The 17600-nt window shown below is 42.7% G+C and overlaps 1 protein-coding gene across 1 annotated transcript in view; it reads left to right on the top strand.

Annotated features, from left to right (window-relative positions):
• The window catches only part of ATP8A2 (ATPase phospholipid transporting 8A2), a 654052-nt gene that overhangs the window by 403365 nt on the left and 233087 nt on the right, over positions 1-17600 (top strand). The window contains exons 26-27 of the mRNA XM_017537537.2: positions 2996-3179; positions 8791-8901. Coding sequence (XP_017393026.1) covers positions 2996-3179; positions 8791-8901 — 295 coding nt within the window. The remainder of the gene's footprint in view (positions 1-2995; positions 3180-8790; positions 8902-17600) is intronic.

Raw genomic sequence — 17600 nt, 5'->3', positions numbered from 1 at the left:
ATCATCACCATGAGAGCTCAGCTTCTCAAAGACATATCATGAAAAGGGGTGCAGTGTGATTTATTGTCAAAACTGTGAGCTACTTCCAGCTAGTATTTTGCACTGTTACCTGAGAGTTGCTGCTGTATTTCCCGCAAAAATTAAAAAAATTCTGCTGCAGCATCCCCAGGGCACCTGCATGCCCAGTTGGGAACAACAAGTCTGACGGCATACAGTTCTCAGAGGTGTCCAGTCTTGTTTTATTTTGCTTTGTTTTTCCAACAGTTAAGATGTTTCACATATCATATGCTAGGTGTAATAAGAGATGCAATTGTTTTATACTTGTGAATCAACACAGTGGTTTCACGTTAATACATCACAACTGTTATATGTAGATTTTTGGTGCCACAAAAGAAGTAGCACTCGAGTATAAATTTCCTCAGCAAGGCAATTTACTTCTATAGAAGGGTGCATCTCACAGAGCAATGGCCAGTGCACACCTAGACAAGGAAGGGGAAGGGGTTCGTATTCCTGATACAGGTAGCTGCTACTGCTATGTTGTTCCCCTAGCGGCTAGGGTTGGACCGCACAGTCTAAACTAATTATGATTGGCTATTTTAAAGACAGCAAGGGTATAAGCCGGAGTGGTGGGGTAGGTATTTTGGCAGGAAGGAACAGGTCAGAGCAGGTGACCAGGGGTGACTCAGGTCAAAGCAAGTGACCAGGGGAACAGATGTGAACTACTGATTCGGACTAGCAGGAAAGTTGTTTGCTGAAACTAGACGCAAGGGGGTGAAGAGAACCAGGAAGTTAAGCTTTAAAATGGAGAATTAAAGAATAAGAGAGCTGAACACACTGTCATACCGACTCTTTGAAGACAAACTTGGAGTTCCCTATATCTAACACAACCATGCCATGAGGTGGCTGGTTCTCATTTCCCCGATCCCACTATGAAAAGCAGGAGCTCATGGACTTCCTTTCCCTGCTTAAATGGTTAAGGTGTGGTGACAGAAAAAGGTCATACTCAGGCCTTTAACTGTGCCTCCCAGGTTGTTTTCTCCAGCCATATGTGGTCTGTGGTTCTGTGGAGTTCAAAAATAAAATGGGAAATCACTTTTGTGTAGCCAATTATACTTGTGGACTGCCTCTGCCTAAAATATCAGCCCTTGGCTTCAAGCAGCATTTGCACAAACTAGGAGGGAATAGATACAGCTTAATATCCCTTCATGTTAAAAATGCTTATGTGGAGTTGACTAGAGGCTTCATTGATAATCAGTGGTAAAGTTAAAGTAACTTTCTTTTAGGCCACATTAAACTGAACCTCGCATCTGCTACCAGGGAGATGGTGATTCTGTCCTATTCTGCTTTCAGTTGCCTAAAAGAATATACTTGGAGGCAATTTTGCAAGTTCTGAAGCATGTCTGTTAAATAATGGTTGAAGAACCTGAGAATATTTAGTGAGCAGCAACAGAGCTTTGGGAGGAAGGATATGACATATATATAAAATAAAAAGACAGCTATGTCTTTATATTTCAGCCTTCCAAATATTTGTAAGAGAAGTTACACTCTTCCCATTCCAGCCCCAAATGACAGAGTTAGTACTCTTAAATATGCTCAGTAACAACAAAATTCGTAATAATGTGCAGTGGTCGCACCTACTCCAACAGGCATCTAATTGCTGCCACTACAAACCCTTGTGAAAACAGTAAAAGGGAGATCAGATTGTACAAACCAACTCCTAAAGTCCTTTCATTATGTTTTTCTAACTTTCTAATTTTTATCTTTGTCACCAAGCAAAGGCTTTTTACACTGTTCTACATTTGGTTTGCTGTCTCACCAAAGGTATTTCTTTCTCAATTTGGTAAAATGAGGTGTCAGGTAGCACTTAGGTTTTCTGTTTGGAACAGGTGTCTTTGTGAGTAGAGACCATCCAAGAGCAGGTGAAGTTCTTACTGGGCAAATCTTTGAGCATCCATTCTAGCTGATGAGTGGCGTCCATATGTGGGTGTGGCCAGTAGACCTCTGGGAAATCCAGAAAAACCTTTTAGTTTGTGCTTACTCTGTGTGGCGGGGTGTGGGGGTGGTATTTAAATGATTCATGACTTTACCTGTAAATTCCCCAAATCAAGCATTGGCTTACCAATTCAGAATGTAGAGTCAATCAGTCACGAGATGCTGGGATGCCTGTCTTTGCTTCATGCTGCTGTGTTTTCTGGTCTTACACTCCGAATAAGCAGTTCATTATCATGAATACTCTGCTTTAGACCCCACAGATTTGTACCGGCTCCTTTTCCCAGACAACTTGAGGACTTAGGAAAGCTTGCCTGCCATCTTTGATTCCCCTCCTACGCAGGGGCTGACCTTCTTGCCCCCTTTTGGGCTGTGCTTCTGCGCAGTTGAGCAAGGGGAGACTTCTACCCGCTGACTTCCATCCCAAATCTCTGCCTTGGCTGCCCTTCAAACACAGCTTCCTTTTCTGGGGTGGACGCAGAGAAGTCTTTTTTCTTTCCCCTTTCCCCAGTCCTCTTTCTGCACTTTCTCATGCCCTGCCAATTTCCTTTCCCTCCTATAAAAGCAGATTTTGCAGAAAATTCCCTTGCCAGCCCTAGGTTGCATATGATGTACCATAAAGCAAAAGGAGGTCTGTGCTGGTTTTCTGATTTATTGGAAAGACATTTCTGAAGACCCGTGTAACTAGACTGACTGCCTTTATCATTCAGCAGGGCCCATGTACCCCTGAGGAGTTCATGCAGATGCCTCTTACTGAGCAGGGTGATCACAAATAGGCTATGTTTTAAGTTAGTTTTTTGTTGTGTATTTCATCTGAGAAGTTGGCAAATACTTGAAAGCCACAGGCTACTGTGTTCTGAAAGCTTCTTTGCACATGAGCATAAAATGTATGCATTGAATTTGGAGATCGTCCAGTCACTGTCCTTTTAATGCAGCGGAATGTAGATTATAGCTGTTTCCTCTGGAAAGACGTGCATAGCTCTGATTTCCCTCTCTTTTCTCACAGAGTGTCTCCTCTGCAGAAGTCTGAGATAGTGGATGTGGTGAAGAAGCGGGTAAAGGCCATCACCCTCGCCATTGGAGATGGCGCCAATGATGTCGGGATGATCCAGACAGCCCACGTGGGTGTGGGAATCAGTGGGAATGAAGGCATGCAGGCCACCAACAACTCGGATTACGCCATTGCACAGGTCAGCAGCTTGGACATCCAGCTGTCCCATCCTGTTGACACATGATAACTGGGCATGAGGACGTGGCATTTGACCTTCAGCACAGCCCCAAACTTCTGCCACCCCTCTGGAGGTTGCTGTCTAAATGAAACCCCAGGGATATTTGGATTTCTCAGTAGTCGTGATCTTGTATAGTTTGGAAGCCCTGTCCTACTGGTTGGATTTCTTTAGCCAGCTGTGGTGTCGGCCAAGCTGCTCTGTGATCCAGGCAAGGTGCTGCTCCTGACGGATAGGTCCCTGATCTTGCTACTAATAACCTCTCACCCTCAGCTTCTGCATCTGCTGCATTGCTTTTCCTGCTGCATCCCTTGATGAAGCACAGCTGTGCTCATGACAGCCTTCCTGTATAATCCCATCCCGGCCTCACCCCTCCCAAAAGTGCTGGGACAGCCTCTGGTCAGGCACTTAAGGTCAGGGAGAAGCAGTGATTTAGAGCTGCCGCCTTCTCTGTAATTGTGACAGGGGTGCTGCCCAGAACCACCCCTGTGAGGTGAATTGCCGAGAACATGAGCTGGGTTGGGGCTGTAATGACCCCATGGTCAGTAGCAAACAGCCTCCTGCAGTTAGGCCAAGTTCAGTCTCTTCCCCTCTGATCTGAGCGTCGCATGCCCGGGCTCCTGTTGTGCTGTACTGCACTGGTGGCCTGAGGATGAAAGAAAGATTCACTCTGTAATGATAGCCCAAAGGTGAAGGAAGATAGCCAGCTTCCTGACCTGTAGGGTGCATATCCGAAACCACCTTTGCAAAATTATGACTGAGACAGTAGAAGAGATCTAACTTAACCAATTCTATCTTACATCTAACCTCCAAGCTGTGCTTGTTCATTCCTGGGCATAAGCTGAACTAATTTTGAGAGAAACTTTTATAGTTTATAGTTTAAACAAAGACAGTAACAGCCCTTTCTCAAGCAGATCTCCTCCTTGCCTGGGGACTAGACTGACATTAGCCGCAAGATTAGAAATGGTGGCTTAGGAGTCATGCAGCTGGAGGCTACAAGATTCTGACCCTCCTGAACTGCTCTTGAGATCAGTGCTTGAGATATTTTTCAGACCCTGCACTTGATGGATCAGCCAGTGCCACCCAGATCAATAAACTGGCTCAACTAATCTTGTGGCTCCCCACCACCCAGAAACTGACTGAGATTTGACTCCCTATGATTTCATCCCTGACCAATCAGCACTCCTGGCTCACTGGCTTCCCCTCACCCACCAAGTTATCCTTAAAAACTCTGCTCCCTGAATGCTCAGGGAGACTGATTTGAGTAATAATAAAACTCCAGTCTCCCTCATGGCTGGCTCTGCATTAATTATTCTTTCTCTATTGCAATTCCCCTGTCTTGATAAATTGGCCCTGTCTAGGCAGCGGGCAAGGTGAACTCCTCAGGCGGTTACATATCTAGATGATTTGGCATGCTGGGTCATCCAGAAAACCTAGACATTGCAGTGAACACAAGCCATGTCCCTCTGTCTCCAGATTGTGATATGTCATAAATAAATGCCTGCTCATCTGCTGGGTAGCAGGAATTCTCTTGTGTTTCTGTGGTGTTGAGGTGTTTGAAAAATGTGTTCACCTTAATCACATGAACACAAGGAATAATGGCTATACACTCCTACAAGCTGAAATCAGGGGCTGCATATAAAATGTAAATGAGCTTCCTATAGCCCCGGGGGTTCAGGCCAGTCCTTGCAGTTGTGGGGCTCCACCTCCCCAAAGAGGGGGCTCTGTATTAGATAACCTCTCAAGTTTCTTCTCAGCCCACAGTTCTGCAGATGCAGGGAGGAATTACAAAATCCTCCTGGCTCTGAAAAGAGCATGCAATCAATCTTCTTTCTTTGCTGATTTCAAATAAATCCTCAAGATAATTTCTGAAGTAGGTAAGAGAAGGAATCCTGATTTTATAGGTGGGCAAACTGGGGTTCCTTCGTATCAGGTGACTTACTTCAGGTCCAAGCAAGAGAGCATCTTGGGGTCAGAAAAAAACGGACCTGAGTGTGAACTTGGGGGCCAGCCCCACACACACCTGCCTGTTTACTTTCCTGAGTCAAATGCTTTGAGGCCTATGGGACTCACACTTCCTGTAGTCTGTCAGCAACCATAGATGTTACACACCCCAGCATTATTAAATACTTGAGTTATAACATCATATGGCTGGAAGGGATCTTAAGAGGTTTCCTAGGAGTTCCAGGCAAATATTTGTCTGTCTTTTTCTTTAAAATGTCTAGGGAAGGGAGATCCCATGACCTGCTTTATTGAAACTGCATATGAATAGAATGTCTTATCCACAGCAATTGCTCTCTTCAGATGAAAAGCATCAAAGAAGGGTGGAGCAGGTAGTGAGGCTTTAAAACACCATTGGGGGTTTTCTTGCCCCTACAGCATCATAGTTACTTCCGGCAAAGAAACTGATGCAGGCCGCATGTGGCTGTGCACCCTCATTTCTCTTGTCCATGGTTCTGTTCCCGATTAGGCGGGGGGTACTGTTGCTTCAGGGCAGGTGCCTGCTAACCTCACACCCTTTCCACCAACCAACATGCTGCCTCTCCCTTAATCACCGTGCCGGAAATGCCACAACTTGATGAATTTCTTTGCCACTGTTGAAATGGTAAACATCTCTGGTTGTTTATCACCTTGGGCTTTATCTGTTCATTTTAATGTGGATGCATTTTTTTTTATTAGCTTTGGAGGAAGTACCCTGTAGAGTTATTATACTCAGGAGGAAAAAGATATTTAGCTCAAAGACTTCCCTTGGGAAAGCTATGAAGCGGGCAAAGCTCCGGTTCTATTTCTTCCCTGCCCTGCCTCGTGTTTTTGTGCCCAGGACTGCCCGAGACTGAGCACCATCCTTTTTCCGCTGCCTTGTGCTGGGCAACCTCGCCACTGCTCCGTCATGGTGCTCCTGTGGGCTTCGGCTTCCCATTCTCCTCGTGAGAATCATTCCTGCCCGCTGCCCTCTTAATGTTTTTGGAGCAACCTCATGAAGACAGCATTTTGATTTAGAATATACATTTTTTTTTCTGAAAACAAATCACTGTAGCGCTGAAGTTGAGGCATTCAGGATGACTCCAGCAGTTGCTTTCTGTGCCCACTGAAGTTTAACATCAGGGGGTCCTGGTCCAATACAAACTTCCTTTTCATTTGTTTAGCTAGTTATTTTATGATTCCCCATTCTCCTTTGGAATCCTTAATGAGCCTTTATGGGGAGTTTTATTTTTCCATGTGCACCTACTTCTGTCATTTTGAAGCAAAGATTTTGATTCTGAGTGCGTGGTGAGCCCCACGCCCACCCCTCACCTCCTGGAAGGACACGCTGAGCTGCGACTTCCTCCTGAAAAAATTTTTTTTAAGTATTGTATTTTCAGTCTGGTCATTTCTTTTCTATTGAGAGTTACATTTAATTTCTTTCTTTCTTTCCTTCTTTCTTTTCCTTTCTCTTTCTCTGTTTCTCTTTCTTTCTTTCTTTCTTTCTTTCTTTCTTTCTTTCTTTCTTTCTTTCTTTCTCTCTCTCTCTCTCTTTCTTTCTTTTCTTTCTTTATCTTTCTTGACAGAGTCTCACTGTGTCACCCAGGCTGGAGTGCAGTGGCATGATCTCACTCACCACAACCTCTGCCTCCCAGGCACCAGTGATTCTCCTGCCTCAGCCTCCCAAGTAACTGGGATTACAGGCACATGCCACCATGCCTGGCTAATTTTTTGTATTTTTAGTAGAGACAGGATTTCGCCATGTTGGCCAGGCTGCTCGCGAACTCTTGATCTCAGGTGATCCACCCACCTCAGCCTCCCAAAGTGCTGGGATTACAGGTGTGAGCCACTGCACCCAGCTGAGTTACATTTAATTTCAAAACTCATCTGAAATTAATAGGAAGTGTACAACAGCAAAATAATTTCTGATGTTCTGGGTCATTCTCAATACAGCCTGCTTGTCTCTCCTAGTAGTGTAATAGGGTTCAAGTTTGTGGACTTCCTGACACTCTTAGAACAGGGGGCATTAAGGTTTTTATGCAAGGGAACAGAGAGGGAAGTCAAATCCAGGGTGAGGCATATCAAATGTGTAGAAACGTGATGTAAACAGGATTGCCCCTAATGGCATATTCATGCCAGAGCGGGACACCATGCACCAGACCAAAGAAACTCGTTACCCTCCCTCCAGCACAAGGTTTACACTTTTTGGGACCTTTACGAAATGGCACACAGAAGGCAAAGCCAGGCTGAGGGGTGGCTGAGGAGCTGGAATCCAAGTGGTGTCCAGAGACCCCCCCTCCCCAGGTAGTATTCCTAGATTTACTGGAATATGTGTGGCTCCAACTCAAACCACAGGAGCCATCACATCACTCCCAGCTTGGGACCTACCAGCAGCTCCTGACTGCACCGCACTCTGGCCAGAGGTGCTCCGTACTGGTTGGAGAAAAAAAAGGGAAAACAAAATTGGTCAAGAAGCGGAGGCAACGTGTGTGTGTCTTAGTATGTCTATGTGTACATGTGTATTTGTATGAGTATGTGTGTATGAGTGCATGTGTGTCTCTGTGTATCTCTGTCTCGTGTGCCACTGTCTCTGTGTCTAGGTGTGTCTGCCTGTGTGTATCTGTGCCTGTACGTGTCTCTGTGTATCTATGTGTATATATCCATGTGTGTCTATATGTGTGTGTAACTTTTTAACCTACGCAGCTGTTAGTGGAGGTAGTGTGTGTGTGCAGCTGTGTGTACTTTCTTTTTTAAACAAAACACTGTTGTGTTGAGTGTCCCTGTCCCTTGCCCCTTTTGTCACTGGAAAATTTGTGATTCCTTAGAGGCGCCTGACTCCCACTGTACTTTTCTTTCAGTTTAGGAGTTCACCTTGTTTAGTAATTCATCCCTATTGCAGCACCACTCACAATGGCAAAGACATGGAATCAACCCCAATGCCCACCAAGGATAAACTGGAAAAGAAAATGCAGTACATATACACCACGGAATACTATGGAGCCATAAAAAGGAACAAGATCATGTCCTTTGCAGAGACATGGATGGTGCTGGAAGCCATTATCCTCAGCAAACTAACACAGGAACAGAAAGCCAAACCCCACATGTCCTCCCTTATAAGTAGTAGCTGAACAATGAGAACATATGGACACAGGGAGGGGAACAACACACACTGGGGCCAATTGGGGAGGCGGGGGGAGGGAGACCATCAGAATAAATAAAGTATCTGAACCCTAAAACTTAGGCGGCGGGTCGATAGCTGCAGCAAACCACCATGGCACACATTTACTTATGTAACAAACCTGCACATCCTGCACATGTACCCTGGAACTGAAATTACGGAAAAGCATTTGTTTAAATAGAATTTTGTAAGAATAACAATTAGAAGTCCAGCGGTATGTTTGGGGAAAATAATAATTATGTGGAGTTAAGAGAGGATTTTAATTGTTCTCACTGGGCCTGAAAGCTCTGTCTTCAGAGAATGGTTTTCTGAGATTCCTGCAGAATCTGGTTTCTTCTACCTACATTATCTGACTTCTGTTCTTAAGGACATTCTGTTTGGGACTTTTATTCCTCAATGATGGGCTCTTCTGAACTTTGTCATTTTCCTTTCCAGTTTTCCTACTTAGAGAAGCTTCTCTTGGTTCATGGAGCCTGGAGCTACAACCGGGTGACCAAATGCATCTTGTACTGCTTCTATAAGAACGTGGTCCTGTATATTATCGAGGTAAGATGGGGCATTTTTTTTCCTTGAAGAGACAGATCTTTTCAGAGGATATCTTGAAGTATTTAAAGTCATTTCAAGGAAGGAATTTATTCATGTAAAATTAAAGATGCTGCTGTGACTTTCTATAACCTGGGTCACATGTAAGCTCCCCTGAAGCTGGGTTCGCCATCCTGGCCTAGATCGTCACGCTGGATGACCGGAGCAGGCATCTGCAGCCTTTCTTCCCTACCCACCATGCCTTCCTCCCTAGTTCTCTTCCCGTGTTCCTCTTTGCCATACCTCTTCCTCTGTATCCAGGGCTGGGGTAGAATCTTGCGGACACTGACATTCCTTCCAGAGGGGTCAGTTCCTTGCAGCAGGACCCACACCTCGCCAGGTGAACACTGAGGTGTTGCTAGGCAACCCAGTCACGTGTTTCTTTCCTGGAATGAATGGGGCGGGTTGGCCCGATTTCTGCCTTACTTCTCATGAACTCTGCAAGTTTCCTGAGCATCCATTCACTGCTTCTGGGATACTTGGACACTGGCACTCACATGGGAAGGGTGTGGAAGTGAGGGAACAGTGGGGAGTAAACCAGTAAGGTCATTGACAATATTCCAGTGAGTTCATATTCTGTTGTCGGACCATTTTCTGAGATGCTAATTCAGTTACCAGTAAAGCAAATGTGCTCGCTACAGTGGTGGGCCCAGGAAGAAGTGGAAAAGTCACTTTATGTTTGCTATTAGTGGGATTACAGCCCTGCTATAAAGGGTGGCTTTTGTGACCATCATGACTAATCAATTTCCAAATGTGTCTGTCTGTGGAGGAAGGCAATGTTAATTGTTTATGGTGTTTTAACGTCTCATTCTATGGGTTATTTTATGTCTGATTTCTTGACTGTTAGTAAAAATAGTAACCAAGACAGAAATCAACTTTTTCTGCTGTAAACTCTGACAATGCTCAGTTCGAATAACTATTAGTAACAAGTGCCTTGCTAAGGTAGCTGTAACTAACTGTGAGTTTACCAGGTTGTCTAATCTTTCCTATTCAGTTACTGAGGCCAAACATATAAGTTCATGTCAAACATCTGGCATCTCAACTACTGTAGAGTGATTTCCCCAAGTTGTGCAGCTTGTTCATGGCCCAAGACAGCCTGGCCAAAAGAGTAAATGAAGCAGAAACATAACCTGTGCTGCTTCATTCATCTCTTCAGCTGCCCAGAGCCCAACTGGAAACAGCAATGCATTTTTCTAGGTTGCACAAGGGCCAGCCTATTCACCAAGACGTGTGTATTTGCAGAGAGCGTACCTCTTCTAGTTCACAGAAAAGCCCCTTGCAGGCTGGTGACCAGCCCTGATTCTTAAAGAATATTCCAAGCAATCAAAAGGGATCTGATTAAAGTCCTGAAACTGACCCATTCTTCCTCATTTGACACTTTGGTGAGAGGTGTCCCATCTGCCTAAGTGTTATTTCCCTAGGAAGAACATATGTAGCAGAGGCTTAAGAGATTTGGTGACATAATTGACATTTTATTCAGTATAGTGAGGTTAAAATCAATAATTTAAAAAATTATTCATAATTTGTCTGCTGGTCTTGCGCTGTAATATTCAACTCAGTTCACTCTGGGTAAGAACTTGTAGATGTTGGTGTAAAAGCTTTTGTGGTTTCTCTCTTCTTCTATTTTTACAATTCCCTTTTGGGATTTAAAGATGTTTGTCCCCCTCCTGCTCCCACAATTTTTTGTATCTGTGGTAGGAGTCAGTCCTCAGTGTCACCTAGAGTCATGGATAATGGTGTAAAGGGGTATTGGAATCCCTGTTCCTTCATGCTATCCCAGGATTCCCAGCATTTTGTGCTCCCGTGGCTGTTGGCTTTCACAGTTTCTTAATAACCTGGTTTTCTTCACAATCAGCAAATTACAGATAGTCTAGACTTCTTATCAAGACATGCTCTATGGAGCTCCCGACGCTTTCACTTTTCAGATTGTCCCCTAGGGCCCCTTCTTAGTCATTTATACCTCCTCTCTTGCTGGTGTTATTTATTTATTTATTTATTTATTTGACTTCAAGTGCGCTGAGTCTGAGAAGAGTGCAATTTTAGTCTGCCTAAAAAATTCTGTTTGGAAGGAGGCCCTGAAAGTGCCACCTGCGTGCCTCAAATTAATATTTCAATCGGAGCTGAGCAGCAGTTGTTAAATGGCCTTTTGTAAACAGCCTTTTAAACATTCTTTATAATGTTAAAGAAAATGTAAAAGTCTCCACCACTCCATACCCAAATTTCTATTTAGTATTTCTCGGGAATATTAATTGAAAACCAGGAAAGCAAAATCCTTGACCCAGCCCATATGGTTAGAGCTTTGACTCAGGCAGAGCCTGCCATTGCAAAATTACTTCCTTGGCATCAACGTGCACTTCAAATATAATTTTAAAAATAGGAAAGTACTACTTACATGCCATTTAGTGTGTTGTGAACTACAAGATCAAAGATTATTGTAAGTTGATTGCTTATTTGCAAAGAATACTTTTTTGTTCTAAAAGTAACTCTTATAATTAATTACTTAAGTGAGACTAAATTAAACGTATTACTTATTTATCTTAAATAGTTTTCTTGTAATTCAAGGAGCGATTCTTTACAATAGCCAATATGTTCTCATCTCAAATGCCCTCTAAGATACATAATTACTAATCATTTTAAAATGTAGTCTAAAGGCAATTTGGTAAATTAAAAAAAAACATACATATGTGTGATGCGCACACACCTTTTATGGCTTTAGCCATTATTAAGAGGATCATTATATGACTTGAGTTGCCAATAAAGATTGTAGGGAAGAGCTGTGAGCCTGTGATGTAATGCAATCTACACACTTGGTATACTAACCTATAAAAGTGGATTTTTCTGTATAAGGAACACATGGATGTACTCACGTTGCTGTACGGAACACAAACTGAAAGTTCCCTCCCCTCTCACCCCCAAACCTCCTTCCATATCACCTGTCCTGCCCTTTTTCTCTGTAGGTATGGAGATATTTATGCATACAAACAAAGCAAGGATTTTATAAATGTCATCATGCTGTGCAGTGCCTTCTGCAACTCATTTCACCTGATAGTGTATTCTGGAAACCATTCCCAGTTACTATGTATAGACCGAGGGCATGCCATTTCACAGGGGGATTTCCTGCAGTCTATTCAGCCATTCCCTGCACTGATAAACATTCCACTTATTTCCAGTTTCAACCCCAAAAGCCTTGTGGAAAACAGCTTTCTCACTAGCCCATAAATATTCCACCCAAATGATATTGATCTCGTTAGACCGTTTTTACCACAGTGCCTTGACTATAACACATGCTTATGTATTTTTATTTATACAAGTTATTTGTTGCTGACAAATTTAATGTTTGTTGAGTGTGCCACATAGAATTCAAGCCAAAGTATTGGTTCAAGTGATTTAAAAAATAGGAACAAAATGATGCAATACATGGTTTCATGTTGGCTCTATTAATAGGTAAAAATGAAAACACTACAACCTTTGCCTCCATCTTCCCTGCAACTGCCTTAGTTTACTACTGTTTTCCTGGTTGATTATAAAAACTGCAGTTTCAGTTCCTTGACCATCTCTATTGTAGCTAGGATACGATTTCTGAAACATACATCTGATCAATTCCAGTGTCTGGAATGGAGGTGGTTGAAAATGCTGGCAATGAAAGAGTGATGAACGCTGCTGCTCTCTGCAGCCGCTTTGCAGGCTCCCTGTGCCTTCTGATGAAATGCCCGTTCTCAGTCCCGTTGCCTGTGGTCTGGGTTCCAACTGTCACCAGCCTCCTCTGCCACTGTATTCTCTTTACTTTGTTTGTAATCAGTGTTAATGAAGTATGATTAATATATAGCAAGATACACACTTTTTAAGTGTTGCGCTCTGTGAATTAAAACTGAATTTTTATCATTAGAAACACACTGAGGATTTTGTCTGTCTCCCATAGACGGTGGTAAGAATGTCCCAGAGAGCTCTGGAGACAGATGGCAGTGAAGGTTGTACAGCGTTGGGCACTGGAGCTGCAGTGCAAGTGTGAGCATGGGACCAAACACTCAAAAATGGCTAAGGTGGCAGACTTGGTTATCTACATTTTACAACCATTTTAAGATACTAAAAAAGAGAGAGAGAGAGAGAGAGAGAGAGAGAGAGAAATGTCACAAACACTTGGCTGTTTTCATCACCTTGAGAGAGACAAAAATGTATAAGGACAGATTGTATGCTTTGAGGGAGCTTATTGAAGGTTTGAAAACAAATTTTATATGTAGTTTTGTTTTGCATTAAACTAATTAAATGCGATGTTTTATAGTCGTGGCCAGATGGACCATATTTCTCAGAAGCTGAAATCCTTTCGTGGTCTAGAATGCTCAGAGCTTCAGAGCCTTACAGGGCAGCCAGCTAGAGTGGGATTGGGGTAGGGGAGCGGGCGGTGTATATTCCCTGTGTATGTGCAATGGGCGTGAGAATGGGATGAAATTAGCAACAGCAAAGAGATAGAGCTGGGTAAGGATATGTGAGTGACCAGGGAAGGACATCTGAATGGCCCAGTCAGAGTTGTGTTGCCATTAGAAGCTGGGATTCCTTTTTTTCCTTCTCTTTTTGCAATAGCAAATTATATAGTAAATGTGACTTAGGAAAATTTGTCTATCAATATGTAGGGAAGATGGCAAGCAGAGAACTTACATGTAATTTTGTAGTTTTTAAGCCTGGGGCCTTAATCATGCTCTTGTGTAACTATCTCTCCATTAATTTATAAGCAGAAAGCAAAGACTGATTTTTAAAAATCCTTTGATTTTGACAATGGGGGGAATTTGCCTTAAATGTAAAGATTAGGGATGAAGAGGTTAGGAAAGGATTCCTATAAAATTTTTGAAGTCCTGATTGACCTCAGTGTGATATCTCCTGAAGAGAGGGGTTGAGTAAATTCTTTAATGCTCCTACTGTATTTAAGAAACTAGGAGTTAGGTATTTGGAGTTTTCTGAATACAGTTTCAGAGCACAGCAGCTGCAGCATTTTAAGCATATATTAGGTGGCATATGCATTTGTTTGTGGACTTTCTGAACCCCTGGGAAGAGGTTATTGGGAATAGATAAAATTTTTAGTGACCATAAAATTCAAATAGAAAAATAATAGGGACATTATTTGAACTTAACCTATATTTCAAAAAATTATCATAGGGGTCTCTTGTAAACTTTGGTATAACATAAGGAAGATATGCCAAATTATTTTTGAAACCAAGATGAGAATGAAATCATAATGGTGATTAGTTGTTGGTTCCCAATACAAAGAATAACAATAACATATGTATATTGATGTGAAAAAATGGATGTTATATGCAGCTCAGAGTCTACTTATTTTTGGCAGCACATATAAGAAATGTTAGTGTTTTCTCGGGGGTGATTAAACTGATACGGGATAAAGGCCAGGAAATGAGATGCATATTTAGCATGAAGGTCTGGAAATACTATCACTGAAATAGAAATAGATTCTAAGACCACAGCAATTTGGGGACCAAATGAAACTGAACCGCAGAATTTAATTGACAGCTATTTAAAATTTGTCAACATCTGACAAGCCTAAACCAAGCAAACAAACCTTTATTATACTACAGCAGAAGTTCCCAACCTTTCTGGAACTAGACACTGGTTTGTGGAAAGACAGTTTTTCCACAGACCAGAGCAGGGATGGTTTTGGGATGATTCAAGCACAATACATTTGTCATTAGATCCTCCTAAGGAGCACTCAAACTAGATCCCTTGCATGTGCGATTTACAGTAGGGTTCATGGTCCTGTGAGAATCAAATGCCACCACCGATCTGACAGGGGGCGGAGCTCAGGCAGTAATGCCCGCTAGCCCTCTGCTCACCTCCTGCTGTGTGGCCAGGCCCCCAGCAGTGGACCAGCACCGGTCCTGTACGTGGCCCAGGGGTTGGGGACCCCTGTACTACAGGATATGAGAAAAGCCTTTCCTGCCATTTTGTTTTCTGTGTCTTCGAATTTAAGAAGTGAAATGAATTATGGTTCATGTATAAATTGCCATTCTAATCCAAAATGTTCCCAATAGACGAATAATTTTTTTTTTCTTTTTTTTTTTTTTGAAACAGAGTCTTGCTCTGTTGCCAGGCTCCAGGCTGGAGCGCAGTGGCGAAGTCTCAACTCACTGCCACTTCCACCTCCTGGGTTCAAACAATTCTCCTGCCTCAGCCTCCCAAGTAGCTGGGACTACAGGCGCGCACCACCATGCCCAGCTAATTTTCTATTTTTTTAGTAGAGACGGGGTTTCACCATGTTGGCCAGGATGGTCTCGATCTCTTGACCTCGTGATCCGCCCGCCTTGGCCTCCCAAAATGCTGGGATTACAGGCGTGAGCCACCGTGCCCGGCCTAGATGAATAAATTTTTAAAAAATTGTTTTGCAAACATATATTTCCTTTTTCTCTTTTACAGCTTTATTTTTTCTGTTGAACCTTTGAGAGATTTTGTTTTGTCATCATTTTTTATTATTGTTTGAAAATAATCGTTATTTTTCAAACTTTTTTTTTGAGATGGAATCTTGTTCTGTTGCCCAGTCTGGAGTACAGTAGCACAATGTCAGCCCACTGCAACCTCCACCTCCCAGATTCAAGCGATTCTCCTACTTCAGCCTCCCAAGTAGCTGCGATTACAGGAGTGCACACCACCACACTCCCCTAATATTTTTGTATTTTTAGTAGAGACAGAATTTCACCGTGTTGGCCAGTTTGGTCTCGAACTCCTGACCTCAAATGATCTACCTGCCTTGGCCTCCTGAAGTGCTGGGATTACAGGCATGACCACTTCGCCCAACCTTCAAACATTATTGTTAGAAAATAATCATATCTAAATTGTCTCTTCTTTTCATTAGTATGTGATTAGCTTCTTGTTTGAGGAGGCTTAATTAAATATGTTAATACACAGAGATGCAATGTGCTTGGTCAACCCTATTACAAACTGGTATCTATGTCCTGATAGTAACTCATGCTTCATTGTAAATGATGAAAGAAGTCACTGGTTTGGGGGTAGATTTCATTTTAAACGTTAGAATCGACAGACAGTAGATGTTTTAAACCATGATCAAAATTTCATCTAGTGACTTTTCACCTCTTGGATATAATGCATGACTTAACTATACCTCAAAACAATGTTTCATTTGGGGACACTGAAATTTCATTACACAGTAAAAGATAAAATCCTAATAGCTAAGCTTTCCTCTTCTGGCCTGTGCATCTGCCTTGGCAGAAGTAGCTTTATGTTTCCTATTACAGACTTTATTTGAGGGAATAGATTTGCAACTATGAGCGTGATGTTAACATGTTCATAGGCAAAAGCCAAATTGAAAAGTGTCATTGGCATATGGACCTTCCCGTAAAGGCTGTGGCTTTCTCAAGTGTGGAGCCATCCAGTTTCTATTAAAAGCTTTCATAAGTGCTGACTACCTTCTCTAAGGCAGGCAGAATGCGGAGACTGAGGTCCTGGGACATGCTCCACAGAGCTCGCCATTTAATAAGTTTGGGGAAGAGGTGAGTGCAGTCATCCCTTGGTATCCATAGGGTACTGGTTCCAGGATATACCCTCCCCACCTTCAGATGCCAAAATTTGCGGGTGCTCAAGTCCCTTATATAAAATATTGTAGTATTTGCGCACAATGTACATTCTCTTGTATACTTCAAATAATCTATAAATTACTTAATACCTAATATATTTCACATGCTATGTAAATAGTTGTTACACTGTATTAGGTTTTTGTTTGTTTGTTTCTTTTTTTTTTTTTTTTGCAATGAAGTTTCTCTCTCGTTGCCCAGACTGGAGTGAGTGCAATGGCGTGATCTCGGCTCACTGCAACCTCTGCCTCCCGGGTTCAAGCAGTTCACCTGCCTCAGTCTCCCAAGTAGCTTGGGATTACAGGCACATGCCACCACATCTGGCTAATTTTTTGTATTTTTAGGAGAGATGGGGTTTCATTATGTTGGCCAGGCTGGTCTCGAACTCCTGACCTCAGGTGATCCACCTGCCTCAGCCTCCCAGAGTGCTGGGATTACAGGCATGAGTCACCACGCCTGGCCCAGTTTTTTAATATGTATTATTTTTTATCGTTGTATTGATATTTTTCCTGTTTTTCTTTCCTGAATGTTTTTGGTCTGTGGTTGGTTGAATCTGTGGAGACAGAGGGCCCGATTATACAGCATAAGTGCACTGATGGCTGCATGCGTAGGCCAGTGCCAGCCCCATCTCAAGAGCATCTGGGTTTACAGAATCTGTGATGACCTGGGTGGTCCCTATCTTGTGGTGATAATTGTTGAGCAATAATTGCAATTGTAATATGTTGGTGGGAAAACTACTTAGAGAGATTTCCCATTGGACAATTGAAAAATGAGAATTAACTAGAAATGTAAACATTCTGAATTCTGCTTTCCTTGCCTCATGCATCCTCATTCTCCAAGTCAAGATCCCTTGGGTCATGGGGACAAGAGGAACAAGACAGTCCCTCCTCTTGGAATGAAATAGGGAATGCAGATAAGAATTCCCACAATTACAATATGGCATGATGGGGCTGGCTTAGAGGAAGACAACTTGCAATGAGAACTCTTAGAAGTGGTGCTTTACTGTTCCTATGCAACAATTTTGCATGTTCTTCACATGTACCCCAAAACCTAAAATGCAATAAAATAAATAAA

This window comes from Cebus imitator, unplaced genomic scaffold, assembly GCF_001604975.1.
Source record: "Cebus imitator isolate Cc_AM_T3 unplaced genomic scaffold, Cebus_imitator-1.0 Scaffold103, whole genome shotgun sequence".
Taxonomy (NCBI): domain Eukaryota; kingdom Metazoa; phylum Chordata; class Mammalia; order Primates; family Cebidae; genus Cebus; species Cebus imitator.
This window is presented reverse-complemented; position numbering and strand designations above follow the sequence as displayed.